The 27,854-nt window shown below is 52.1% G+C and overlaps 3 protein-coding genes across 11 annotated transcripts in view; 2 read left to right on the forward strand and 1 right to left on the reverse strand.

The window, feature by feature from the left end:
• Positions 1-6,130: 6,130 nt before the first annotated feature.
• Positions 6,131-16,583, forward strand: CHI3L1 (chitinase 3 like 1; the record flags this gene model as incomplete). Its single annotated transcript, XM_082436655.1, is given in 14 exon segments — positions 6,131-6,149; positions 6,373-6,462; positions 6,662-6,691; positions 7,622-7,823; positions 8,345-8,401; positions 9,175-9,325; positions 10,062-10,183; positions 11,255-11,378; positions 11,968-12,150; positions 12,652-12,777; positions 12,781-12,787; positions 12,790-12,863; positions 12,865-12,915; positions 12,917-16,583. Coding segments are annotated over 14 exon segments (1,428 nt in total). The 3' UTR covers positions 13,109-16,583.
• Positions 16,584-16,668: 85 nt separating this feature from the next.
• On the forward strand, positions 16,669-25,186 carry MYBPH (myosin binding protein H). 2 transcript variants are annotated; one of them, XM_082434672.1, is made up of 11 exons: positions 16,669-16,956; positions 17,064-17,198; positions 17,950-18,117; positions 20,531-20,619; positions 20,999-21,194; positions 21,377-21,516; positions 22,137-22,296; positions 23,544-23,680; positions 23,830-24,016; positions 24,346-24,396; positions 24,949-25,186. In XM_082434672.1, the coding sequence occupies exons 1-10, from the start codon at positions 16,755-16,757 to the stop codon at positions 24,360-24,362; spliced, it is 1,431 nt and encodes a 476-aa protein (XP_082290798.1). In that variant the 5' UTR covers positions 16,669-16,754; the 3' UTR covers positions 24,363-24,396; positions 24,949-25,186. The 2 variants fall into 2 exon arrangements, with proteins under 2 accessions (XP_082290798.1, XP_082290799.1); XM_082434673.1 differs by lacking the exon at positions 17,950-18,117.
• A 367-nt stretch (positions 25,187-25,553) lies between these two features.
• Positions 25,554-27,854, reverse strand: part of ADORA1 (adenosine A1 receptor) — a 34,943-nt gene continuing 32,642 nt past the window's right edge. For all 8 annotated transcript variants that reach the window (XM_082434832.1, XM_082434827.1, XM_082434830.1 and 5 more), the window contains one exon: positions 25,554-27,530. In XM_082434832.1, coding sequence (XP_082290958.1) covers positions 26,891-27,445 — 555 coding nt within the window. In that variant the 5' untranslated portion in view covers positions 27,446-27,530 and the 3' untranslated portion in view covers positions 25,554-26,890. The remainder of the gene's footprint in view (positions 27,531-27,854) is intronic.

Here is a 27,854-nt window from a genome sequence, read left to right on the forward strand (position 1 = left end):
GGTGGTGTGTTTTGGGGTGTCTGTGAACTTAGTATGATTTTAGGCAGCCTCTCTGGTAATGGGTGAGGTTGTGCTCCTGTCTTACTAGTTTTTTGGCATGGGGTGTCCAGCACTGGAGCTTGCTGGCCGTTGGGTGGAGCTGGGTCTTAGCATTGAGATGGGGATCTCTGGGAGAGCTCTCACCAATTGATAGTACATGGGGCTGGGAGGTCGCTGGTGGTCCAATGTCCTGAACTCAGCTCTCCCACCTCAGAGGCTCAGGCCTGACACCAGGCCAGAGCACCAAGACTCTGTCAGCCACATGGCTCAGAAGAAAAGGGAGAAAAAAAGAAAAATTTTAAAAATTAAAAAAAAAATAAATTTTTAAAAGTTATTAACTTAAAAAAATAATAATTTTTTAAAAAAGAGAGAGCAACCAAAGCAATAAACAAATCCACAAGTGATAACAAACGCTAAAAACTAAACTAAGATAAACATAAAAATCAGAAACAAATCAGTTGCAGACAGCAAACTTCAAGTCTACAGTTGCTCCCAAAGTCCATCGCCTCAATTTTGAGAACATTTGTTGTCTATTCAGGTATTCCACAGATGCAGGGTACATCAAGTTGATTGTGGGGATTTAATCTGCTGCTCCTGAGGCTGCATGGAGAAATTTCGTTTTCTCTTCTTTGTTTGCTCATCTCCTGGGGTTCAGCTTTGGTTTTGGCCCCGCCTTTGGTGTAGGTCACCTGAGGGCGTCTGTTCCTCATCCAGACAGGAGGGGGTTAAGGCAGCAGCTGATTAGGGGGCTCTTACTCACTCAGGCCAGGGGAAAGGAGGGGTACGGTAGTCATAATTGGAATGTGGGGCGAGCCTGTGGTGGCATAGGCCAGTGTGACATGGCAACAGCCTGAGGCATGTAGTGTGTTCTCCCAGGGAAGTTGTCCCTGGATCACAGGACCCTGGCAGTGGTGTGCTGCACAGGCTCCTGGGGTGGTGTGGATAGTGACCTGTGCTTGCACACAAGATTCTTGGTGGCAGCGGTAACAGCCTTAACGTTTCATGCCCAGCTCTGGGGTCTGAGTTGACAGCCGCGGCTGGTGCCCGTCTCTGGAGGTCATTTAGGTGGTGCTCTTCCTTCTGTGGGCAGACGGGGAAGGAATCCCCTCTCCTCGCGCACCCCGAAACAATTGTCTCCTGCCTCTTCGGCAGTTCCAGACTTTTTCCCGGACTCCCTCCTGGCTAGCTGTGGTGCACTAGCCCCCTTCAGGCTGTGTTCACGCAGCCAACCCCAGTCCTCCCCCTGGGACATCAACTCCGAAGCCTGAGCCTCAGCTCTCAGCTTCCAGCCCCCACCTGCCCTGGCGGGCGAGCACACAAGCCTCTCAGGCTGGTGAGTGCTGGTCGGCACGGATCCTCTGTGCAGGAATCTCTCCACTTTGCCCTCTGCACCCCTGTTGCTGTGCTCTCCTCCGTGGCTCCAAAGCTTCCCCCCCGCCAACCTCCCGTCCCCACCAGTGAAGGGGCTTCCTAGTGTGTGGAAACTTTTCCTCTTTCACAGCTCCCTCCAAAGGTGCAAGTCCTGTCCCTATTCTTTTGCCTCTGCTTTTTCTTTGTTCTTTTGCCCTTACCCAGGTACATGGGGGTTTTCTTGCCTTTTGGGAAGTGTGAGGTCTTCTGCCAGTATTCAGTAGGTGTTCTGTAGGAGTTGTTCCATTTGTGGACGCATTTTTGATGTATTTGTGGGGAAAAAGGTGATCTCCACATCTTCCTCCTCCACCATCTTGAAGGTCCCCCCCAGTTCCTATACTTTTTATGGCCTAATTCCCTATTTTATAAGTTTGAGGCAATGGAACCGAATTGATGTACCTTATTTACCTCTAGAGTGATTTAATACTTATGGTTATGTAGATTGCTTATATAGGTTCAATAAGAATCTGTCCTTTTTCTTACCAGAATATAATTGAATATTCACTATGCCAAAAATTCCACTTAATTAGGTATGATAAGCCCTTTATTAAGGAACAAAGACTACATTTTACATGTGAGAATGACATCTATGAAGTCCTCCCAGGAAAACTTCTCTGGGATGGCTTTATGACTTATGAAATTCTAGCCTTACAGGTAGTAAAAATTTCATTTCCTGGCAGGCATATTAACAAATATGGGAATCTTAGAGAAAATAGTGCTAATACGGATGGTAAAATTTCTTCTGACACATAAAAGTTATTCCCAGCCCTTGGAGTTTTACAATCCTCCAGACAGAAGTTCACTGTCAAGCCTCAATATCATGTGGCTCTAATTCTGTTAGCCACTCAAAAAGGAAGTGTTTATATGTTACATCAACTCCTCTTGTTATGCCTGTGGAAATAAATTTTAGTCAAATAAAACAAAATATCAGTTTAATAACACTGAGTCAGAAAACTGTTAATCGGCTTAGGTTTTCTCAAAAGCAAAAAGTTGCCCACAGAAAAGAAAAACTGCAGAAGCAAAAACTGACACTTCGTTCTGCTTCATTCATGACTGAACCACTGGAGGGTGGGGGTGGGGACATTCCACATCTGGAGATAATCCAAAAACAACAGGTTATTGTGCCTGGCTCAGGACTCCAAAATAATAAACTCTGACTCTTTCTCATAAATATGGACTCTGGCAAAAACAATTTTCTCCTTGATTTTTACTATGCTAACAAGTGAAGATAAACTGTGAATATGATGGACATGTGAGAAAGCTGCTGATTTCTACCATGAATATTGTAGCCTTGGTCATCTTTTTTTCCCTTTAAATACTTGTTGTGATTTGTATTTGACAAACCAATCTTTCTTTCTGAACTTGGACTCCCTTTACCTTTTGCAGTAAATTGTTATTTGTCCAAATGTTTCTGTCTCTGAGTCTTTGACGGCATTTACTATGTGCTGACACTAACACCATGCTGGAGTTGAGGATTTGGAAATGAATTTGGAGGAAGATACCTGCCTGTAAATAAAGAACTTCCCCTCAAATATTTGGCGGGATGTTAACACCACCTTCATTTGCTCTGACACTCCATGCAAAAGGAACGGATCCTCAAAACAGTTATGCCTAAGAGGCCACCCCTGGGATCCAGAAAGTTGTCCTCTGAGGTGATTCTGTCTACAGCATCCTTATCCAGCCTCATCTGTGCCTCTCTTGCCCTACTTCGTGCTTCAACCACTCTTGAATCCTCCCAGGTCTTGGAACATGGCAGCCTCTTCCCACCCCAGGCTTCTTCTGTTTCTCCTGCCTCACATGTTTTTGCCAAGCTAGTACCTGTTCCTTCACAATTCAGCTAAACATCATTTCCCTAGGAAGACTTCCCTGACCACCTGTAGCCTTTTATAAACTCTCCTAACCCTCAGAATTGCCTTGTTGAACTTTTCACAGTTGTAATAAATTATTTATGTGATCCTTTGTTTAATGTCCACATTCTTTGCCAGACCATGTACTTCATGAGGACAGGCACTGATTCTCTGTTTTCACTCACCTTTCTGCCCTCACCACCTCCCACGGTGCAAGGCAACTGTGCGTGCTCAGTAAGCATTGGTTGAATGAGTAAACGAATGATAAGAGCAGCGTGGGGGCTTAGAACAATTGGACCAGGGAAAAATTGTCAGGATGTTTGTTTTGCGATTTCATGGTACCTCCTGAGTTGGTTATTCACAAGGTGACAAGAACTATTGAAAGAGATGAAATTTCTAGAATTTCAGGTTCCAAAGAAAATAGAAGAGTTTGGAGTTATGTACCATCTTGAGATCATTCATTTTTTCAGTCGTTCAATAAATACTTTACTAAACATCTACTATGTGTCAAGCACTAGGGATGGACACAAAGGTGAATAAAACAGACCCAGGCCTTGCCTTTACTGAGTTTATAGTCTAGTGAGGGAGGCAGACATTAACAACATCCACACTGACACACAAGATGTAAAATTATAATCAAGTCACGTGCTAGGAGGAGAGGTACAAAGTACACTGACAGCCCCAGTAGGGGTTTTCCCTCACCAGGGAGTCTGCCTTTTCCAAAGGTGCCTGCTGAGCTGCAATCTGAAGGATGAGTAGGTGTGTTTAATTAAGAATATGCAGAGTATGACCTGCTGAATAAGGATGCACAAACCATACACACAGGGTGGGCAGGTAGCTCCCTCACTGTCTGAGCTTCCACTTTGGGGAAATGTTTTGATTGAAGGCACAGTTTCAATACACTCACACAAAGAAAGTAAAGTGACAAGATTTATTACTTACAGATTCCAGAAACAGAGGAGGGTGGTGTGCATTGAGCCTAGGGGGGGAGCAGTCCTCTGTCCTGGGTCACAAGCCAGCAGGACACAGAGAGTAAACACCTTTTACTTATAAGGTGGTTGGGGAGCACCACTAACTTTTCGAGGGCTCAACTTTAAGTGCTTATTTTAAAAGGTGTCCTGGGAAATGCAAAGCAGGACCTTGTGGCTGGAATCCTAAACTCAGGTCCTTATCTAAATGTCCAGACTCTGGGTACGAGCAGAGTTATACTGTAAAATGCCTAGGCAGCAACTCAAAATAGTTGCCTCTTCACAGGAAGTGATACAAACATGAAGTTCATGCTGCTTGACATGCCATGTATAAGTACTTTGTCTCTGACCTAAGGTTCTTGTGTCTTCTGCCAGAATCCATGAGATTCTGTCTATCTCATTAGCTTGCAAGTAGTATAAAATCTCAGACCCTTCATAGTTATTGACAGGCTAGTAGATGACACATACAAAGGCACTATGGTGGGAGAGAGTAGAGCAAATATAAGAAAGAAGGCATGAATGGATGCGTTACAGGGAGTGAAGGGGGCATGGCATGAGATGAGGCTGGGAGGTGATGTGCCATGGGACCCTTGGCCAATCCTGTTGGGGCAGGCCCAGGGGATGTCTTGGCTGTTTGTTATGACAATGCCACCTTCATGCAGAACATGTGGAACTAATAAACTGGGTTTTGGGGAGCACAGGACAAGGCTTGGGCTAATCTGTACCTATGAAGTAATTTTTAACAAAGGAAGAGAGTGAACTTAGGTGTTTTCTTAACATCCTGCACCCTGTTATGAAAATTTTTTACATGCCTACTACTTTGTAATACTTCTATTAGAGATTAGAGGAAGTCCACTTCCCAGTGCCCTAAACAAACAAGGGAAAGTTATCATGGACTATCATTGCTGTCAATCATCTAGGGTACAAAAGAAGGCTAGTTGCCTTAAGAGGGTGAAGCCATGACCCTTTAGTATTCGTGAGTAAGACTCTGGACAAACTGCTTTCTGACCATTTATCTTAATAAAGAGATGTTTCAGTTTATAGGGAGAGGAAGGAAGAGAAGGGGGACAGAGGGAGAGACCTCACCAAGAGAGGACTGTGAAATCAGTGTGGCTAACATTGGATTATTACCTAATGTGATTGTAAAAATAAAGGTATCTGTTGAGAAGCCCTCTGACCCATTCTGGCAATTGGAGTTCTGAACTTTTCACTCCCTGCCTATTAATTAATTTATAGCCTTCAAAGAATGGAGTTGTCCAGGATCTTTGGCCAAAAAAGTATCCACAAACAGGGAACAAATCATGCAGAGCCTTGTTAAGAAGTTTTGTTCTTATCTGAAGAATGATAAGAAATCACTGAGGGATCTAGAAAGGGTTGGCATCATTACACTTTTAGGTTTCAAAAGAGAGGAGCTGAGAGTATGGAGATTATTGATCTTCTGAGATTATCTGCTCCTGGGGGAAATCAAGAGTTCCCTGAATTTTTACTCCTTGGTACTTCGCTGCAGCCCCAGGCTTGCCGGATTCATACTCATTTTAACGGGCATTTCAAAAAGGAAGCAAAACAGCACCAGGTCTCAGAGCATTCTCAGCAATAGCCCACTCCTCTCCAGCTTTTCTTTTAAATAATCAGCACAGGCCAGCTGTGGGAAACAGCTTGGAGAGGGGGAGAGTGGGTCAGGCAGGGTGCTGCTGGGCTCAGGGAGAGAATAAATAACAGCATTTTTGGGGGTACTGCTGGTTACAGAATTCAATTGTGCCCAGTTTCAACCTGGCTAAGGGCCTGGACAGAGGGCTGGAGAGGCAAAAGTAGAGGCTGCCAGAAAAGCCCAGAAACTTCTGGCTTTTGGAGAAGATCATCCGCCTGATGGCTTTTCTGCTGGCAGGTGCCTCAGGAAGATCTGGCCCAAGTTTTCAGAACTCTCCAGGGTTTCTCAATCCACCTCAGATGGCCCACAGTGCTCCTCCCCCACCACTTTCCAGCCTGTTAGTTCCTTCACTGACACACAGCTCAGTTCCTGTAAATGGGATGGTTTGGGGTGTGGGGGAGTGGAGTGGGACAGGTATAAGAGGAAGTTGGAGGCCCAGGGAAGCGTCCTGTCTAGGCAGCTGGGCACCAGGAGCCTGAGGGCAAAGGAAGAGGCCACTCCATGCCCCCCTCTGCTGCAGCCAGGATGGGTCTGAGGGTGGCTCAGACAGGTCTCTGGGTTGACCACAGAGCCGCTCCACAGAGGGGCTGGCCTCCTACCTGCTGTGGGAGGGGTAGCAGAGTCAGGGGAGAGAGAGAGGAGGAGGCTGGTGTGAGGAGGCCCTTGATTCCTTTATGGTGGGGGGTGCAGGGAGCAGGAGGAAGGGCAGGAGGTACTTGCAGGGGGTCTCACCCTGGATTTCCCTTCAGGTTTTGTGGTCCTGGTCCTGCTCCAGAGCTGTAAGTAACCCCTTTTAAGTCATGCGAGGTGGGGGTGTGGTGAGGGCTGTGTGAAAGGGACCTTGCCACTAAGGTAGTGCTTTTCCAGTTTCTTCTGTGATTCAGATGGTTCAGAAATATTAGCATTTGTTAAACCAAGGTGATGAGTATATAGGTGTTTATTATACTATTCTCTACTTTTCTGTATATTTAAAATTTTTGAAAATTAAAACTTTCAAAGGCTCAGGTTCAATGAAGGTTTCAACTAATCGTTTACTGGGAACCGCTAACAGGAGACCAGTAGCAGCATGGATGAGTGATGCCCACTGTTATTCCTCCACAGTCAAGAGGGCAGAAAAGGCTTACTTTGGGCAGGAAAAATTAGAATGAGCTGGGAGGAGGAACTTCCTGGTCCATTGGGATATTGTGCCCCAGCTTGGGGGGTGGACTGAAGGGGTCTGGGGACTGCCATTCTGGGTGGGTTACAAGTTAGGGGCACTCCCACAGGAAGGTAGAAGAGATGCGCCAGAGCCTCTCAGATCAAGGACTCCACTGAAGGTCCTGCAAGACTCTCGCCTGAAGGCCAGGGTCTTCTGATATGGCTGTCTGGGGCTGGGTCCCTCTTCTCCTTCAAAGCTGCTGCCTCCAGGAAGCCTTCTTTAGTTGTACCAAGTCCCATTTCATCTTTATTCATCAGCACCCCCTCACCCCACACAGTGTTCTGTTCTTAGTCTGCAGTATATTTATCTACTATATTTGATCTTTTCTAAGCATTTTCAGAATAGACCTTATTTTCATCAGAAAGAGAACGCCCCTGAGCCAGCTCTTTTCATTTAGAATTCTAACTTTGCTCACAATTTTGCCCATCAACCCCGCCCCCCAAAACCCCATTAGTGCTCAGCTCAGGGCTCAGCCAGAGGGTCCCTGGCTCAATCTTGGCCTTCTCCTCAGGTGCTGCATACAAGCTGATCTGCTACTACACCAGCTGGTCCCAGTACCGGGAGGGTGATGGGAGCTGCTTCCCAGATGCCATCGACCACTTCCTCTGTACCCACATCATCTACAGCTTTGCCAACATAAGCAACAATGAGATCGACACCTGGGAATGGAATGATGTGACGCTCTATGACACACTGAACACACTCAAGAACAGGTTGGGCCACTGGCTGGCCAGGGCAGGAGGAAGATGGAGGGTTAGCAGGGCTGGTCTCAGGGCAGAGTACTCCTGCTCAAGAGGATGGGTGAGGTCCCCAGTACTCACCTCTGGGTGGAGAATTGGAGGGCCTTAGCTTAAGTGGGAGGAAGTGATGAGGGCAGGTGTCAGGGTGTAGAAGAAGACTGTAGAAGAAGGCACAGCTGAGCTCCCCTGGGAAAGGGAACCCTCTCCATCCTCTGAGGGTGCCTCTCCACAGAGAAAGTGCTCATGACTCTATTTTGCCATATCCTGGCTTCCCCACTGGAGGGAACAAATATGGGCAACATACCTCAGAGTAACTGCCACAAATGCTTAGAAAGTCTTAGAATACTGAATCTCAGGGTTGGAAGGACCTCAGAGGCCTGATTCAGCCTCCCACCCAAAGCTAGAAGCCTGATACAGCCTCCTAAACATGGGGCCACCCCATTTCACAACAACTTCACTCAACCCCTGCCCTCCTGCCTCCCTGTGCCCCACAGGAATCCCAACCTGAAGACCCTTCTATCTGTTGGAGGATGGAACTTTGGTTCTCAAAGGTAGGATGACTCATCCCCCAGAGGTTGATGGAATAGGAGGAGGCATAGGTTTCTCCTCATCCACTGGATGGGGGTCACAGGGACCCCAGACTGGTCAGGCACAGGGGCCTGAATGGTTGTCAGGAGCCTGCCTCATGTACAACCACGAAATCAGAGCACAGAGAGGGAAAGGAACTTGCCAAGAGTCACACAGCAAGGTGGCAGTCAATATTCTGATTCTTTGCCAATGCTCTTTTACTACTTCTCAGACATGAAAACAAAGAAATTTGGGGCGGCGAGGGATACTGTCCTAAGGGCTAGAAGGAGAGAGATGGAATGAATGGGAAATTTGGGAATGGAGACCCTGTGAGGACATCCTGGAGCGGGTAGAATTGGAACAGGCTTTAAAAAGGGGGCAAAGATGGCCATAGCAGCTCTCATTTACTGAGCCGTTACTATGTGTCAGGCATCCTGTCCAACCATTATCACATGTAATCCTCATAATAGCACTGTGAGATGTTATATTTATGCCCATTTTACAGATGAGGAAACTGAGGCTCAGGTTATAACCTGCTCAAAGTGGCTTGGCTAGTAGGTGATAGAGCCAGGGATATCTGACTCCAAAGCACATGGTCTTTCTAAGATAATTGGAGGTGGGTCCTGTCCCAACCATGCCCTCCTAGAGCTGTGTGGGTTCAGACTCCCAGCTCCACATGCCCCAGAGACCCTTCCAGAGGGCTAAGGCACCCAGCGTATTAGTACTGAGCACTCTACTGGGGTGATTTCGGTTCTAGATTTTCCAAAATAGCCTCCAACACCTGGAGTCGCAGAACTTTCATCAAGTCGGTGCCACCATTTCTGCGGACCCATGGCTTTGATGGACTGGACCTAACCTGGCTCTACCCTGGGCGGAGAGACAAGCAGCATCCCACCACTCTGGTCAAGGTGCTGGTTGGGTCAGGGACAAGGGCAGGGAAGTGGGGAGCACCAGGGAGTGGGGAGGGCAGAAGCTGTCTTCAGAGATATTCTCCTGAGGCAGGCAAAAGGGGACTCAGGCCTCTTTGCTGCAGGGTCCTGAGATCTGGACCAGGGATAAGACAAACAATCCTGTGTCCTGAGATCTTACACAGCAAGGAAGACATCTTTTGACAACAGTGGGAGGTAGGGTGCGGTTCTAAGAGGCAGAGGTCGCTAAGCAGAGCACCCATTCCTCACTGCCTCTTTTCATTCTCAAACTGACACTGCCCACTCCCCAGCATGCACTGCATCAGGGGTACTCAGTTACCCCAGGGGAAGAGTGATCATTTAAACAAATTGTTCACGGTACAATATAAATCACTTTAATTTTGTGTTCTCATTTATAAGCTTGAACAAAGCACAGACCAACAGGCAAATATCTTCCAGCACCATCTGTGGACCAAGTGGGATCACTCTCTATTCTCATGGTCCCTCCAGGACAGAGAATAATTGTGTTGATGAGTATGAATGGGGTGTAGGGATGAGATTGGTCCAAACAGTTTTCTAGGAAAAGGATGGGTGAGTCTGAGGATGAGACCACTTTATCGTTCCCACTGAGCTCCAGTCAGGTTGGAGATTACAGCAGACAGCGAAGGCCAATGGCATGCTCAGAGATCTTTCTCCGCAAGGCTTGCTGTCACTCACCTGCCTCTCTCCCAACCAGGAAATGAAGGCTGAGTTTGCCATAGAAGCCCAGGCAGGAGCAGAGCAACTCCTGCTAAGTGCAGCAGTGTCTGCTGGGAAGATTGCCATTGACAGAGGCTATGACATCGCCCAGATATCCCGGTGAATCTCCTGATGCGCTCTGCCCTAGCACTCCATGTACAATCAGAAGACTGGGCTTCTAGTCGCAGTTTCTCCAAAGATGTGTGACCTTGAGCAAGTCACTTCCCCTCTGTGTGCCTCAGCCTCCCCATCTGTCAAACGGGGCATAACAATCCCTATCCTTCCTTTTCATTTGGGGTATTGTGCTGCTCAGTTGAGAAAGTCGTTATGAATGTACGTATTTGTGGAAAAGGAAGTAGCGAAAGTTATACAAACCAGCCAGTCACTAGTCTCTGGAGGGGCAAGGCAGCAGTAATGATACCTTTCATTTCTAGGCTGCTGGGGAGTCCTCAATGTGCTGTCACATGCAGGTGACCCCCTCCCTTTCCTGTTCACCCTGCCCCTCCTCCTCGCCCTGCCTCCTCATGCGTGAGAATGAGCAGTCCCCAGACAAGCAGGCTGATCTCTCGGTGGAACAAAGGCATGGGTCTTAGGAAACCCAAGAGTAAGAGACAAAGGCTCTTCGCTCTGACTTTAGAATCTTCTTTAGGGTCTTAGGGAGTGTAGACTTGGTGCTTTAATTGATCACTTAGAGGGTGGGAATGAGGTGGCTCTCAACCATTTGCCCCAAACACCTGAAGCTCATGTTCATGCAATCCACCTGCAGACCCCCCAACTTTGTGTGTGGAAACCTTACTCCCCACCAGGAGGAATCATAGGTTCAGGCCATCATTTGGTCCTGCTCTCTCCCGACAAGGCTAGCTGTTGATGCCACTTGTAATCTGCTTTCTCAAAGATGAATGTGGCTGGAGTGGAGGGAGTGACATGTGTTGGAGGCCAGCTCCCAATTGTGTGCTGGGGGCAGATTGGAAGAACCCCATTCTTGCCTTGAATGCTCCTGTGGGACCCTGAGCCCACTTCCCAGTGTGGCACAAGGGAGGTGGTCCAGCACCCTAGACGGTGGGTCACTGGGTTCTACTGGGTTTTGGGTTAATGGCTTTTCTCTTGGCTGCCTGTTTCTACAGCTCACATCCTGCTAGGGTGGTGCGCTTATTCAATTTTTCGCCTTGTCCTGCATCCACTCTTCCACAGACACCTGGACTTCATCAGCCTTTTGACCTATGACTTTCGTGGAGCGTGGCGCCAGACCATAGCACATCACAGCCCCCTATTCCGAGGCCAGGAAGATACAAGTTCTGACAGATTCAGCAATGCTGTGAGTGTCCCAAAGGAGGGAGGGCTGAGAGGGGACCACAGACATGCCACTTGCCAGAGCTCAGACACCAACCTCTCCACTCCTCAGTAATCCTGCAAGGGAGGTGTTATAGGGCCCACTTCACAGATGAGGAAACTGAGGCCCAAAGTTTATGCATTCTCCACAGCTCTGGGAACTGGGAAGGTGATAATTCCATAAAGAATCAGGACATCTCCTGATGGGCCTATAGGGTGGACCTAGTGAAGGCAGAGGGCAGATTGAAGACAGCACAAAGAGGGCTGGGGGCTGAGAGGGCAAGAGTCTAGTCTAGACCTGCCATTGTTTGCTGTGTAACCTGGGCCAATCACCAGATTTCTGCAACTATCGAACAGTAATAATCCTTTCCTATACCTAAGAGGATTTTTTTCAAGACTGAAATTACACGATGCTTTTTAGACTGACATTACAGGTTCCCAGAAGGAAGGGAAGTCCAGATGCATCTAGACCTGGAACTCCACCTTTCAAGGCAGCAGGGGGAACTGCACAACCTTTCCCCTCCTAGACCACCAGCATCTAACTGCTCAAACTGTCCTGCCCTACCCACCCACAGGACTACTCTGTGAGCTATGTGTTGAGGCTGGGGGCCCAGGCCAATAAGCTGGTGATGGGTATCCCCACTTTTGGGAGGAGCTTCACCCTGGCCTCTTCCAAGACAGATGTGGGAACCCCGACCTCAGGGCCAGGAATACCAGGCCGGTTCACCAAGGAGAAAGGGACCCTCGCCTACTATGAGGTATGAGCTGGGGAGAAGGTACGGTTTCCCACGGCACCCGCAGCCCCAGGGAAGGTGAGCCTCCCACCCCACCCCCACTTTACTCCTTTGGAAATTAAAAAAAATGTTCCAGCAGACCTATCACGCTGGAGAAGAGGGAGGAGGAGGGCAGGCACATCCTGTCTGCACCCCCTCTGGCCACCAAGTTGGAGCCTTCCTTCTAGCCCAGAAAAAAGCAATGGCCAAGAGGTAGGTTCTTTTGTTTCGGCCCATCCTCTGATGCTCTGTGCTGCCTTGGGCCAGTCCTCAGTGTCAAAGCACCATTCCCCAAATTCCTGTTTAAGGTGCAGGAAGCTAATCAGAGCCCCCATAATGCCCTCAGGTTACAGCAGCTACAGGATCCTGGGAATCTTTGCATCTGTTTTAAGTAAAGTTGTGTGAAGCCTGCAGTGGCGACCCCCTGGTGACCTGCAAAGTCTCAGCACAGCTCCCCACACCACCCCTGCCCTGTTCTCTGCTCAGATCTGTGACTTCCTCCACGGAGTCACGGTCCATAGACTCCTTGGTCAGCAGGTCCCCTATGCCACTAAGGGCAACCAGTGGGTGGGGTATGACGATCAGGAGAGCGTCAAAAACAAAGTACGTACCTAAGGCCACACCCCAAGTTGAAGAGGGGGAGGGAAGCCCCCTGCATTGAGGGTGGGGCTTGGCTACAGAGGTGTTTTGGGTCTCAGGTGTCTGCTTTTCTCTCCCATGGGGAGGCGTCCAGATAGCATGCTCCCCATAAGCACCCTGGCCCAGGGAACCCAGCCCTGCCTGCTCTGGGTCTCCCTGCCAGGTGCAGTACCTGAGGAACAGGCAGCTGGCCAGCGCCATGGTGTGGGCCCTGGACTTGGATGACTTTCAGGGCACCTTCTGCAGACAGAATCTGCACTTCTCTCTCACCAGTACCATCAAGGATGCGCTTGCTGAGGTGTAGCCTTCGGTTCTTGGGCACACAGTGAGGCAGAGATCACTTGGCTCTGACTAGCTAGGAGACTGATCACCTGCCCTGCTGGGTCCCCTGTTGAGCTTCAGTCTCCCTTCCTTGGGCCCATGCAGAGGGCCACAGCTCTGCCGTCTGAGCTCAGCTCCGGTGGACAGGCAGGTAAGGCTGGGGCTGCGGGACCAACACAGTGTAAGACATGGGGTCAGCACATAACTGCTGATTAAGGAGAATGCTCAACAACTCCAAGCCCCACACAACGAGATTTCTTCAACTCCCTTACCCTCAGGCCTCCATGCCTAAGGACACCATTTTGGCAAGCTCTACCACCGCAGAGTGAAGTATCTTACAAGAAGCAGCAACCACACTAATTATATCCTCTGCAAAGCCCAACTTGAAACCTTTACTCAGGAACATAATCATGTCCCCATTCCACTTCCCATTCCTGATTCTGCAGCTGCTCAATAAAGCACTGGGGCTCACCAGTTATTAGTGCTTGCTCAGTCTATCTTTGCGGTTCCACTGGACCCACGGGGCTCACCTCCCCCATGTCTTCTGGATTCCTCTCTCTCAGGCTTGGTAGTCCTGAGCTGCAGAAAGTGAGACCACCCTGTCCTCTGCTGGGCCCCAAGAAGTCCCCAAAAGAGGCAAGCATCACCAGATCCATCAGTCATCGACTTAACCCAAGAGGGCTGATGGGCTTCCAGATCTTAAAAGTCATTGTCGTCCAGACTTCTCGATACAGTTCCTTGTTGAAAGAAGCCTTTTCTGTTTCCAGGGGCTAGCAGGCACTAGGAAGGAAACCCTTTAACACCAACCCTTCATCTCCTCTCTCCCTGGGGAGGGGTAGGAGACAACACAGGGTCAGGTTAGAGAGAGCCCTGACCCTGGACTCTCAGGGCTAGAAGGAGATACCTATGTTACCTCACATACCCTCCCTCCGTCCCAGGCCTAGAGTCTCTACAGGGCTTGAGAGCTAGCCTTCCAACCTCCCCCCACACTCTCAGTGACCAGTTGCTCATTACCGTAGAGGAACCCTTTCCATTGCTGGGCTGAAATCAGTCAGATGTCTTAGGGCTGTAATCCAGCCCTCTGTCTTTCCCCTCTCGGGACATAGCCCTCAACCCATGCAGAGATCAAGACTCCTCAGCTCAGCCTGGGACATGAGGTGGGGGCCAGATGAGACAGGATGGGTCAGACGGGATGAGCTCAGATCAGCCAGCCTTCCAGCCTTTATGAAGTAGAGATGTTCTCAGCAGTTTCTGTGAACTCCCAGAGCCCCGAACATGCCTTGTATCCAAAGAGAGTTCAGCTGCATGCTCCAAAACCAAAGAGAATTTATTTGTGGATTCCCTGATGTTTGGATTGTCTGTGACTTGGCCTAGTGGTTTGTGACACCGGTTTGAGCTGTGGGGAAGAAAACACCTATTGGCCTCCCTGAAATCTGAACCAGCTGGAGAGGGGCAGATGCAACTGATCCCAAGGTCACCGCCAAGCTAAAGGCAAAGAGAGTGAGAACTTGGCCAGAGCTTCAGCGGGTACCTGGCATTTCGCTGCTGGCCAGTGGGCCAAGCATTCCCTAATCCCTGCCCACTGCCTACCTTACCACACAGGGGTCTTTGAAAAGCCAGAGGCTGTGAGTCCTCCAGGGCAGTCAACCCCCACCCTACCTCCCCTGGCCACCCTTCCCCCATCCTGGGACAGTCTCTGGAGGGCTGACGCAGTGCCCTGCAGAGTTAGTCACATTTACTTATAGCTGCAGAGTCAGATGCCAGGGATAGGGATCGGGTCTCCAGTCCTGGAGGACTGCCCAGCAGGACACTGAGTCACCCGGTAGAGGTCACGGGCACCCAAGCAGGGCAGGATCTGGAGGCTCCCCAGGCCCTCCACTGCCTCTCCCCAACAAGGACAGCCACTGGTGAGAGGTGGCCACACTCCTGTGCCCCCAAGCCCCAGGGCAAGGGGAGAGCATGCATGCGATTGAGGCCCTAAATAAATTACATGTGTATTGATTTTTAAATTATGGGATATATCATACAAGCTAAAGAGTGCATAAAATGTATTTGTTTAATTTAAAGAATTACTATATAGTGAAAGCCTGTGTAACCACCACCCAGGACAGGAAATGAGACCTCATTGGTGCCCCTGAAACTCCACAGTCACATGCATCCCTGTGCCTCTGCCCAGAGTCAGGCACTATCCTGACCTTCCCTGCCCTTCTTTTGTGGTCTCACCCCCTAGAGACGCCCCTTGAAGAAGAGAGCTGGTGCTCCCCGTGCTTGAATTGAATATGAATGGGGTCTCATCGCTCTCTGTGCCTGGCTCCTTTTGCTCCCCGTTATGTCTGTTAGATCAACCATGTAGCTGAAGTTTGCTCATTTTATTCCATTTTGGTTTATAGGGGTGCATACATGTCACAGTTATTTATGCATTCCCCTGCTGAAGGAGAGCTGTGTTCTCCAGATTTGGTGTTACAAACAATGCTGCTGTGAATGTTTGCATGCATGTCTCCTGGGGCACAGGTGTGAGAGTTTCTGGGGGTGTAACTGCTGGGTCAGAGAATTTGCACATTTTCAATCTGACTAGATATTGTCTCACTTTTTCCAAAGAGATTCCTCCCATCTACACTCCCACCAGCAATGAGAGTTCTTGTTACTTCCCCTCCTCCCTGACACATGTTATTTTCAGGCTTATTAAATCATTCTCAATCTTACTGTTTTATTGGATGAATGACTCAATGACTAGAAATTTGGTTGTACCTGTCTCATTTCCCCGTGGCATGCAGATGTCCTGCTTCGAAGAGTTTACAAGTCTCAGAGTGCTGTCCTCCTCCAAGGTCTCTTCCAGACCTGTCTTATGACTTGATTTTACCCCCAAGGGCTAGGGGACTGTCATAGTGCTCTCTGTAACAGATGGGGAAACTGAGGTCCCGAGCAGGGATTGGAGAGGCTGGGTAACCAGGGGCCTTAGACTCCCTTCCTGGGGTCCCATTGCTAGAAGACCTTCCTCCAATCAGGCCCACCTTGGGCATCCCAATTCCCTCCCTCTCTAGGCCCTCAACCTCGTGCAGCACAAGTGAGAATTCCCAGGGAATGTGAGGACCAGGGGAGTGTGGGAGCCCAGGGACAAAGCTGGGAGTGCTCCCAAGAGAAGGCTGTTTCAGGCTGTCTGGACCCCAGCACCCAAGCTGAGAAGCCCTGGGCACAAGTGGTCCCCCAGAGGCCAAACACACAGAGCCTGATCTGGGTTCATTCTCCAGATGGAAGCTCTTGTTCCCATTGCCCTGACCCCTGGCACAGGCTCCTGGCAATGTCCCATCTCACCGATCTGTACCCTCCTCCCATCTGGGCACCAGAACCCTGCCTGCTGAGATCCAATCGGGGTGATGGATGAGGTCGTGCACTCCTCAAGGGACCCTTGCAGTCCTCCGCCAGAGCTATTCCTGGCTTCAGCGCCTCCCCACGTACCCCCCCAGTCCCCCTGCCTGACCTGACCCCACAGCTGGGAATCATTTGCATGGGGGTGGGGCAGCCCCCTGACTATATAAGCCTGGACCTAGGTGTCCCAGGCACCCTGGAAGCACAGACCCTCCAGTGCTGCTCCCTGCGCACTCCAGCCTGACCCTCCAGCAATCCTTGCAATGAGAGGAAAAGCCACCTGGGAAGCCCTTGCCTGTGGTCCGGAGGAGACTGCCTCTGAGTCTGCAAATGTGCCCACCACAGAGCCCTCTGGAGAAGTGGCAGCACCGAAGTCTACCGGGGAAGAGCCAGCTCCCAAGCCACAGGAGCCTGCCCCTCAGGCACCTGCCCCTGCAGCCTCTAAACCCGCACCTCCAACTGAAGGTGACAAGAGGCGGGGCAGGTGGAGGAGGGAGGCAGCCTTGGCGGAGAGTGGTGCGGGGAGAGCTTTTGGCTACGAACCTCTTTATCTCCCCCTGCTTCTCCCTCAGATGTCCCCAGTGCCCCGCTGCTGCTGGCTGTGGAGGACGTGAGTGACAGCTCGGTGACTGTGAGCTGGGAACCCCCGGAGAGGCTAGGGAAGCTGGGGCTCCAGGGCTATGTTCTGGAACTCCGCCGAGAGGGAGGTGAGCTATGGGCTAAGCTCTGCATACACCCAGGGGAGGTGGGCTTAGAGGGCAGCAGGGACAAGCCTCCAGACTCTACAGTTGGGTCAGTCCAAGGGGAGATACAGAAGGAGGGAGAGGAAGCAGTCCGCTCAAGCCACTCACACACAGCTTCTTGCTCCACCAACACACCTCTGAAAGCAGGAGGATGTCCAAACGGCCTTAGGAGGCCCCCTGTCCTCCAGCTCCAGGAAGCCTCTGAGTAACAGAGATAAAAGGGTAGGTGACACTGGGGCACTCCTCTGTGAGAATGAAGGAGGTAGTAAGTCTCAGAGGACCCTGCTTGGGGAGGGGAAGCAGGAGGTGGAGGGCAAAAGAAGCTGAGGGGGAGGGTAAGTTGTAAGAGACAGTGAGGAGAAACAGGGGATGGGCGGCTCTGGCCAAATTCCTCATGCCACCATCCTCTTACCCACCTCCGTGGCAGTCAAGTTCAGCCTGGCCTCTGCCTTTGCCCCTACCTTGCTGTGTGATTTGGCAAATGTGTCCAACCCTCTCTGGGCTTCAGCAAACCCGTCTCTGGCCACCACTCAAGGGTTCTAACATCAGGTGTCTTTGATGCCATTTGACAACAAGAAGTCAGGGAGGCAAAGGGAAAATAAGTCCCAGAAAGGGAGGTCAGCTTCCTCAGATCATCAGCGAGAAGGGAAGCCCCACTGAGAAGGGTGCCCACAGCCATGGAGCCAGGACCTTGCACTGTCTTCATTTCTCTCAGCCTTGGAGTGGGTGCCTGTGAATTCCCGGCCCATGATGGTGACCCAGCAGACTGTGCGGAACCTGGTTCTAGGTGACAAGTTCTTCGTACGTGTGGCTGCAGTGAGCTCTGCAGGGGCTGGCCCACCAGCTGTGCTAGACCAGCCTGTCCACATCCAAGAGATCATTGGTAAAGCCTGCTCCCCAGCCCTTCCCAGGCACCTTATCTAATGGATGGAGAAACTGAGGCCAATGGGTAGAGCGAACAGGGCAGTCATTTCCCCCCATCCCACACTCACGTGCACAAGCCACCTACTATCACCGTTTTGCCTTAAGAAAGTCCCAGGTTCCTCAGCAGCAAGGGGCCTCTAGAGGTCAAAGAGGCCATTTCCCTGAGTGGCCCAGCCCCCAAGCTTCCTGACCTCCAGAAGTGAGAGCTCAAGCTCCCCAGGTCACCTGCCTCAGAGTCCCAATGCTTAGAGTCATTACATTCTTCCTACCTAATCTTAATTCCTTCAGCGGCCATGGAAGCTCATTTTCTGCTCATTTCATATGGCCTGGGTTCCAGATTCTCCCAAACATTTTGGAATAGAGAGGAGTCTTTGCTTGCCTCTTGCTGCACCACGTCCCTAGTGGGAAGAAGATTAACGCCCTGCAAAAGGCCGGTGAAGGTTTCTCCATCCCCAGAGGCCAGTGCTGCACTGGGAACCTGGGAGGCCAGCTGCTGTCCCCTTGCTAAGATTTCTATTTGTAGGGTGCATTAGCCTCAAGCCCTCCCAGGACTCATCAGGTTTCAGTCTGTTAATGGCAGTGAGTCATTTGGTCTGATCCAAGGTCTCTGGGGACAGCCCAGAGCCGCAGGGTGACAAGAGACATAGGCCAGCAGGTGGCCTGAGGCCTTCTCCACATTTCTCCTTGTTCCCCCCTCCTCGTCTTGACCCCATAATTCTGGACAAGGCCTCCAGACAGAGGGGGTTTCACGGCCACAGAAGGGGGTCAAGTTTGGATTCAAGGAAATACTTTTCAACTCTAAGGCCTGAGAGATGTGGGAACCAGGGGATTGGGAGTGTAGAATTGTAGACTGTTACGGCTTGTCCATCCAAGCCAAGCAGGTCCAAAGGCACCCAGGACTCCCTTGAGATCACCTAGCCTATTAGTGGCAGTCCCAGAACCTGACTCCCACACAGGACAGTTCATGTCTTACCAGGCAGCAGGGAGCCTTTTTCTGGTGGTTTTCAGAACCAGAGGACTTTCCCTTCCTTTGAGTCTGGGTGAGACATGGTCCCACCTGGCAGCTCAATATGGACTCATCGATTCTAGCCTGGGAGTGCCAGGAAACCCTCCTTGTTGCGGAGTGGGGTTGGTGGGCATCCTGGACCTTCCCTGAGGGCCCAGGGATCTCAGACTCTGAGAGCCTGCAGGGGCCAGGACCCTCTACTTCAAGGCCTAACACGGAAGGAGTCAGCTAGATTCAGCACCCTCTACTCCATTAAAATTCCTCTGGCAGGAGAGAAGGGGATTTCCTGGAGAGAAGAGGGGAGGAGGCTGTGAATAAACAGGGAGCAGCCAGCCAGGCCCCCCTCATGGGCAGGGCAGGGTGGGGACCCTGTCCAGAATCCTCAGCTGCTCAGCTGTCCCTCCTCAGCCACCTGCAGCTGCCAAGCATTCCTGGCCCCCTGCAGCTGCCCCTGGAACATTCCACGCCTGATGCTCCCAGGGCCAAGTGCCTGCACAGCTAATCCTCAGAGACACTGTGTTCCTTCTGTCTCCTCCATCTCTGCCCTGCGTGCCACTGACCAACTGCTGCCACCTGTTTGCCACTGAGGAGCCTCAGCCACCACCACCCCTACGCCCGCCCAGGGGGATAGTGGCAGGGGCTGTTGCAGCTTCCCTTGGAATGCCCTTGCACCTGATTAGGTGATAGTCAGGAAGGTGGTTCTCTACCGTAGCATGGGGCTGAAGTAAAGTGTCAGGAAGGACTTCCCCACCGCAGACTGAAAGGTAGTGGAAGGAGTAAGAGAGAAGGAAGGGGGTAGGTCTGCTCTGGCTTCATTTAAAAAGGGAAATATCCCAATCCTCCCGTATGGCTTGGAGACAGAGCAGTGGGCAAATGGGTCTCACAGGGGCTTCTCTGAAGGCCTGAGCTGTTCAAAGCAGAAGGGCAGAGGGACTGGGAAGACAGTGTTGCCACCCTTCCAGGGAATGCAGGGCCACAGGCGCAGCACATGCTGCCCACCAGGGGGAGCCAGGGAGCCAGCTGGGGCCCATCTGGAGCCTAGGAATACCAGAGCTGCAGGGCAAATCCCAGCCTGGCAGGGTCAGGGCACCAAGGGAGTGCCCGGGATGCCTACCAGTTCACACCGTGGAGGCCCTGCCCTCCTGGAACCTCCTGGCTCTCAAGTCCCCAAGGGCCTCAGGGGATTTGGGTCCCTGGATCTGGGGAGTGAGCTTTGCCCTGTCCACAAGGAGGCAGCCTCAGAGCATACCCAGGAGACCTCCTACCCAGCCAGCAGCCTTCTCCAGTTGTCCCCTACCCCTGCCACAGAAGCCTCCAATCAGCAGCCCCCCTGCTGTGCTAAGCCTAGCCTCTCACTTTAATGCAGAGGCCCCCAAGATCCGCGTTCCCCGCCACCTTCGTCAGACCTATGTCCGTCAGGTGGGAGAGATGATTAACCTGCAAATCCCCTTCCAGGTGAGTATGCCTCCTGCCCGGGATAAGAACTTGGGTGAAATAAGGGCCCCCGTCTGAGGTGTATTAGAGGAGCCCAGGAAATGTCAGGATCCCCGTGGAGGTCTGCCTGAGACCCACCCACCAAGATGGCCTCATCCTCACTCTGTTGTACGCGTGACTCAGTTGTGATTCTCCAGCCGGTGAACAGGACAGGTGGCCCCGGGGCTGGCTGGACATCCGGAGAATGAGGCTGTAGGCAGCACCTGTGGCTCTAGCCTCTGCTACCTGTGCTCGGAAGGGCCAATGGGGCTAGCTCTCCTGGCACAGGGATCCCTGGAGCTGAGTGGGTGTGGGGGTGCTGGCACCTTCTGCGTTCACCTTGAGGGCTCCTCCCTCCCAGGGGAATCCCAAGCCTCAGGCCTCGTGGACCCACAACGGTCATGCCCTGGACAGCCAGCGGGTGAGTGTGCGCACCAGGGACCAGGACTCCATCCTCTTCATCCGCTCTGCCCAGCGCTCCGACTCAGGCTGCTATGAGCTCACCGTGCAGCTGGAAGGCCTGGAGGCCAAGGCAGCCATCGACATCCTGGTGATCGGTATGGGGCCAGGGGAGGCAGGGCTGACTTGCTGGGGACCCAGAGACCTCACCTCCTGCCCCAGAACTGATGGCCAATGGGGTCAGGCCAAGAGAGAGTGAGAAGAGCCAGATCTTGGGTGGGGGGATTTTGCAGCAAGCCCAGCCCTCCCCCTCACTCTCTCTCACCCCCTGGTCCTACAGAGAAACCTGGATCCCCCAGCAGCATCAGGCTACTGGATGTCTGGGGCTGCAACGCTGCCCTCGAGTGGACACCACCCCAGGACACAGGCAACACAGAGCTCCTGGGCTACACAGTGCAGAAGGCAGACAAAAAGACAGGGGTGAGGCCTGCTAGAGCAGAGTACGGGGAGGAGGAAGGTCTGACTGGGGTTGGGTTTGCGGGGAAAGAAGTGGCCTAGGTGTCTGGGAAGGCCTGTCCACTAAGAGTCCACGGACCGAAGAGCTCTGGTCTGCCCACCACTAACCTGACTCCCTGTGTGGCTTTTGGCAAATCTCTTTCATCTCTGGGTTTCAGTTTCCTCCTGAAGACTTAAAGGGTGGCTCTCTGAGGCCCTTCAAGCTCTAGAGCAGTGCTTCTGGAAATGTAATGTGCATATGAATTACCTGGGAATCTTGCTAAAATGCAGATCTTAATTCAGTGGGTCTGGGGTGGGGACTGAGATCCTGAACTTCTATGAAGTTCTCAGGTGATTCTTACTTTGCAGGACCTCGGGCCACACTTTGACCAGTAAAGTTCTAGAATTCTCTGAGGACCCCAGCAAGGTCACATTCTCCCAGGGGTTCCTTCTCCCAATTTAAAGCCCCTCAGACCCAAAGCTGGATGATTCAGCCTCCCAGGGATGGGGCGTGGAACAAGCCCCTCTGAGGAAGAGGCCACAGGGGGAGCAGGGAGGGGGAGGGCAGGGTGGAGGTGAGGATGACAGGCCCAGGGTCTCTGCAGCAATGGTTCACAGTGCTGGAGCGCTACCACCCGACCACCTGCACTATCTCCGACCTCATCGTGGGTAACTCTTACTCCTTCCGGGTCTTCTCGGAAAACCTGTGTGGACTCAGTGCCTCGGCGGCCGTCACCAAGGAGCTTGCCCACATCCAGAAGACAGGTGGGTCTGGGTCCAAGACTGGAAACCAAGCTAGGCCTTGCCATGCTGACCCTTCTCCCTGTCTCTGACTTTTCCTTGGTGTGTCAGCAGCCCTCCCTGTGTGCTTCTCATGGGTGTCCACTTGCCAGAGCTTTTGCTGCCCTCTCCACACCCACTCCACAGCTACCCACACACACACATTCACATGGCGTGACTGTAAACAAATGGATGTGGTTGATTGATTGTAACAAACACATCAGAGCAAACCCATGCAAATGAGAAGCACCCCTTGGGAGGCTATGCACTTATTCTAAAGATGCCGTATGGCTGCCAACATCATAGCAGTCATTGGGTCTCCTGTGCAGTATCCCAAGGGAGCTACTCTGAAGGGCAATGTGTGTGGATAGGTAGACTGGTGAGTTTGCTAAAAGCAAACTCCCGACCCTAATATAACACCACATAGATGGACAAGAGAGATATGGGTATTTACTGTCTCTATACAGACACATGGCCCTCTTGCGTCAAATGTGAAATTCCAAGCCCTTTCTCCCTGTCACCCTGCGTGCTCCAAGGCCCTCCCCCGTACAGTCTGTGTGGGCTGCAGAAAGCACACTCTTTTAAACACTAGCCTGAACTGCACAGAATTAGGAAGAAATTTTCGTTTAAAAGAAGAAAGCCAGTCAAGTCTCCAAAGACAAACAGAAATGAAATGTAGAATCCCTGGGTTTTTAGACTCCACCCTCAGCCAAGATCATCTCGTCTGTTTGGTTTTGCTGCCCACTCCCCTCTGTCCTCCCCTCTGTGACTCACCCAGCTGTGGTTTTGGCTTTCCTCTGCCTCTTTGAGACATTCTGCCTCTAAGCTCCTGCATGTTGGTTGTGCCTGGCTTCCCAAAGACCCCAGGAGCCTGGGGTCCTGCCATGGGGTTCCAGAGGAGGAGGTAGGGATGAAATGGATTGTCTTCCGCCCTTAATTTTCCTCCAGACCACCAGCTCTCTGCTCAGAGAGCCATAGTCATCATGTGACCTTCCATCGCTTAAGCCGCAAACTCACTACATGATATTGGGCAAGTCCCTCATCTATGAAGGGTCTTAGTTTTCCATCTGTCAACTGGGGATGACAAATTTATCCTTGCAAAGGAAGGCTGTGTAGATTAAGTGGGATACCTAAGTGTAAGCTGTAGTGATTTTAAGAAAATGGATGAGGTCAGTCTTAAGAGGTCTCCTCCTGTAACCTCAAATTCACCCTACTTTCTCCCCTAAAACCAGATATTGTTGCCAAACCTAAAAGCTTTGTTGAGCAAGACTTCTCAGAAGCCCCCTCGTTCACCCAGCCCCTGGCTGACCACACCTCCACCCCTGGCTACAGCACGCAGCTCTTCTGCAGTGTCCGAGCATCACCCAAGGTGAGGGACAGGGCCCTGCTGTGCCCTGGGCAGGGGCACTGGGGTTGAAGGATCTTCCCAGGCATCTTTCCCTAAGCCTGAGGATGGCCTTCGAGAGCCTCGTCCTGGCCCACAAACTTCCCAGCTCTCCTCTGACCTTGCTTCCCCAGCCCAGGATCATCTGGATGAAAAACAAGATGGACATCCAGGGTGATCCCAAATACCGCGCCCTCTCTGAGCAAGGTGTCTGCACCCTGGAGATCCGGAAACCCAGCCCCTTCGATTCTGGGGTCTACACCTGCAAGGCCATCAATGTGCTGGGGGAGGCGTCTGTGGACTGCCGGCTGGAGGTCAAAGGTGAGGGCTTGAAAGGGGTCACTCCTTAGGAACCCTCCAATGGATGGGAGACCAGGAGAAGCCACCTCTTCTCCTGCTGGACTAGACGAGGCTGAGCTCTGAAAATCAAGGCAAGACAGGGGTAGTGAAAATCGAGGTCAGGCTGTCAGAAGGACTTTCCAAGAGGGAGGATGGCTTAATGTGGGTAAAGGAGGCGGTAGAGTCTGCCTCGTAGACAGATGGATCACTGGGGTGAGGGCATGAGACTCATTCACCCCCCCCACCCCCCACTCGGGTCCCCAGCAGACACCCACCCACTCCCTGAGCTCTAACCTTCAGATTTCTCCCAGCCTCAGCCACACACTGAAGAGCCACTGGTGGAGGCTGTGATGAGGAGGAAGGTAAATGGCTGCATGCACTCCCTCTGCTGCCTCTGGGGGTGGAGGCCAGGAGCAGGGGTGGGAGTGAGAAGGGAAGGGGGCAGCCAGCTCTGAGTACAAATCTGCAGTCACAGGCAGCGAACACGCACAGTCCTGGGGGTGTTCCACAGACGCTGCAGGGCAGGGTGATGCTGGTGAGGCCTGGAAGGGATGGGCATTCAGTGGAAGGGATTCAGTGGATGGTCAGAGGACAGGATCTAGTCCTGGCTCTGAATGGCCTTAGGCCAGGGCATTCCCTTGGACCTGTTTCTTCAGTCAGAAAAGTAGGGGCAACATCCGTGCCCTGACTGCCCTCCCCAGGTGGTTCTGAGTCCCTGGACTAGTGAGGATGTATCCTGGAGCTGCAGTGGGCAGAGCTGAGACCTGGGCTTTGGGCCCGAGGGCCTAAGGGGAAGGAGGCCTGGGAAAGGAAGAGGGGTACTGCTTCGCCCTCCCCATATCACCTCTTCAGCAGGGCACATATAGCCCAGCTCTGCCTAACAGCAGGGGCTCATGAAACATGTTCTCTGCTAGGTGCTGCAGGCCTGAGGGTTCAGGGCAGCCAGGCCCAGAATCAAGCTCCACGGAGGCCAGAGGTCCCCATCTCCATAGTGATGACTGATGGCTTTGCTCCTTGGTACCTGCCTAGCAGGCCCCAGGCCAGGCTTCCTGGATACAAGGGGCCCTGGAAAGTGCAAAGATTGGAGTGCTCCTGCAGAGAGTTGTACACTGGGTGAGAAGCACTTGAATAAAGGTGTGTGGTGATACAGTACAGGGGCCTCTGTGACAATGAGCATCATCATGATGGGGGCGGCACTGCGTCACCATGAGGGGGGTGTTAAATGTGTCATCATGAGGGGGTCTCCACCTCTGACACCATGAGAAAGGTGCCAGTGGGAGGGAGCTTGCAGTGTCATGGGGGTTTTCCAGATGTGAGATTTTTTAGGATCTCATTTCACATGCAGAGTTTGCTACCCTAAGAGGATAACTATAGGAACAGACACACCCTTCTTTGGAACCCTCCTTGCTCCAAATGCCTCCAAGTCCCCCCTCTCTTCACTTCTCCCCATCCCCCACCATTGCTTTTTCTCTGTTGAGGTTGTTTGTTGCCCTCAGACAGTGGTGGGGTACGTTCTCCATGAGGGTTCACAGTCTTTTATTAGTCAAGTGGCCCGCCCTGGGAGCCAGGGGATATCCCACCTCTGAGAGAGAGAAGGGCCTGGAATCATGTCTGGAGTTGCTATTCACACTTAGAACCTGGCCCCTCATTCTTCTGTATAAGGAACTTTGGACTTGGCCAGGAGCGGACCCTTCCCCAAGGGTTTAGTCTAAGGGCCTAGACTCTGCAATAGAGCCTCAAAGCCCATGATCACTGTGCTAAGTGTCAGGGGTACTGAGGGTACCTAAATTCTGGTAAGACCTTCCTGCCCATATACCCAGGAGGGTAGTCTCCTCTGGCCTGACCACCCTGTCACACTTCATCCCAGTGTGACCAGAGCAGCCCACTTTCCCTTCTTCATCCACTCCCCAGGCAGGCAGAATGCTCCCAAGAGTTGGCATGTCTGGGGCTCTCCTCTCCATCTGGCTCAGAAGCAACAAAGATGGGTGTCACCTAGGAGGGCACAGGCCCATCACCGAGAGCTGGTGGCCCAGAGGACAGGCAGTTACACACCAAGTCTCCTACTTGGGAGGCTCAGGGCAAGAATGAGGGCTCAACGCTGTCTCCCAGTGGCTGTTTGAGGCCCACACCTACCATTCCACATTAGCTCCAGAGAGCTCGGAGCCCCCACTCAGGTCCAAGGGCTAGTGAAGAATAAAGCAAATACTGGAAATTATTTCTGGACTCGCCCTTTCGGCCTCTCCCAAGTATAACCCTGGAATCCCCAGGGCAAAGAGAGCAGGCACCCTGGCATGCAGCATGGCCAGGAACACAGGCTTCTGGGAGGTGGGGATTGAGGCTCCTTGATTCCTGCCTGTCAGTGGCTCTGGTCACCTTCTGCTACAGAACAGGAGAGAAAACAAGGCCAGGACATCTAGTTTCTCTCCTTCCCTCCATCTTGGTGGAGATATTCTCCTCTCCTTAAGCTTGGTCCCAGGGCTGCACCACTACCACCTAAGACAAGCAGACTCCCCTCCCTGCCTGCCATGGGACCTGAGCTTGCCCTCCTGGCCCACATGACCCCTTGGCAGTCTCAGTGTCCCCAGGCCCCACTCAGCCTGATGCGCTGGGCTGCCTGTGGGTTGGTCAGGCAGGTGGGGAGGCTCAAGCCGCTTTCCTCCTCCCCTCAGGTTACCTGGTTCTTTCCCCATGGGCTGCCCTCCCAAAACTCCTTCAGGACCTCGAGGTGCTGGGCACTCACAGCCCAATGCCCAGTAGGGAAGAGTCAGGGAGACAGGGAGACAAGCGGGACAGTAGGGAGGTGAGGACTGGGCTGAGATGCCCCAGATGTGGGCAGGTGGGAGCAGGAGGTGGAGTCTAGTCATCGGGCCTCTCTTCTGGAGGATCCTCATCAATGGGGGGTGCAGGTTGGCAGCGGAAGTGGTCGTTCCAAATCTTAAGGAAGGTAACCCGAAACTTCTGGATGCGGAAGGCATAGACGATGGGATTCATGGCCGAGTTACCATGTGTGAGGAAGATGGCGATGTACATGAGGAGCCTCGGCTTATGGCAGGAAGGGCAGAAGAGGGTGATGCAGTTAAGGATGTGTAGGGGAAGCCAGCTGAGGGCGAAGAGGAAGAGGATGAGGGCCAGCGACTTGGCGATCTTCAGCTCCTTCCCATAGTACTTCTGCGGGTCACCAGAGGATGCGGACACCTTCTTGTTGAGCTGCTTGCGGATCAGGTAGAAGACCTCCAGGTAGATGAGGACCATAAGCAGCAGTGGGGGCAGCACCCAGACAAAGAAGTTGAAGTAGACCATATACTCCATGCTGATGACCTTCTCAAACTGGCACTTGATCACGGGCTCACCTACACTGCCATTGGCCAGCCAGGCCCGCTCCACTGCACTCAGGTTGTTCCAGCCGAACATAGGTGTCAAGCCCACCACAAAGGAGAGAATCCAGCAGCCAACGATGGCCACCACAGCCCTTCGGGGAGTCACCACTGTCTTGTACCTGGGGGAGAGGAGGGCAGAGTGTGAGGCCCCCTCCTCAGTTCACCCAGCCCCTGGGGGTCTCTAAGAGGAGGCCCCTGCTCAGCCAGGGCCCAGTGAGTGGGGAGGTGGTTGTCTTTGGCTAGAGGGTCAAGTCTTTGGGATCTAAAATTTAGGCCAGAACTTGCAATGCACTGGTTCATGTCTACTGCTGAGGGTGGGAAAAAACATAGAAGAAAACAACAAATGAATTCCTTTAGGAGTTTTACTAAAATTACCAAAGTAAAAATTGCTCACATGTGCTTGGCACACCCCCACTGGTGACCTTATCATTGCTTCATGACAG

Source organism: Balaenoptera physalus, assembly GCF_965194825.1.
Source record: "Balaenoptera physalus genome assembly, chromosome: 1".
Classification (NCBI taxonomy): Eukaryota; Metazoa; Chordata; class Mammalia; order Artiodactyla; family Balaenopteridae; genus Balaenoptera; species Balaenoptera physalus.

What these genes read in the sequence shown, in the direction of transcription:
- MYBPH (XM_082434672.1), top strand. Translation starts at nt 16,755, where the DNA reads ATGAGAGGAAAAGCCACCTGGGAAGCCCTTGCCTGTGGTCCGGAGGAG. An exon ending in CCACATCCAAGAGATCATTG is followed by an intron (nt 18,118 to 20,530) that starts GTAAAGCCTGCT and finishes ACTTTAATGCAG; the next exon opens with AGGCCCCCAAGATCCGCGTT. An exon ending in GTGTCCGAGCATCACCCAAG is followed by an intron (nt 23,681 to 23,829) that starts GTGAGGGACAGG and finishes TTGCTTCCCCAG; the next exon opens with CCCAGGATCATCTGGATGAA.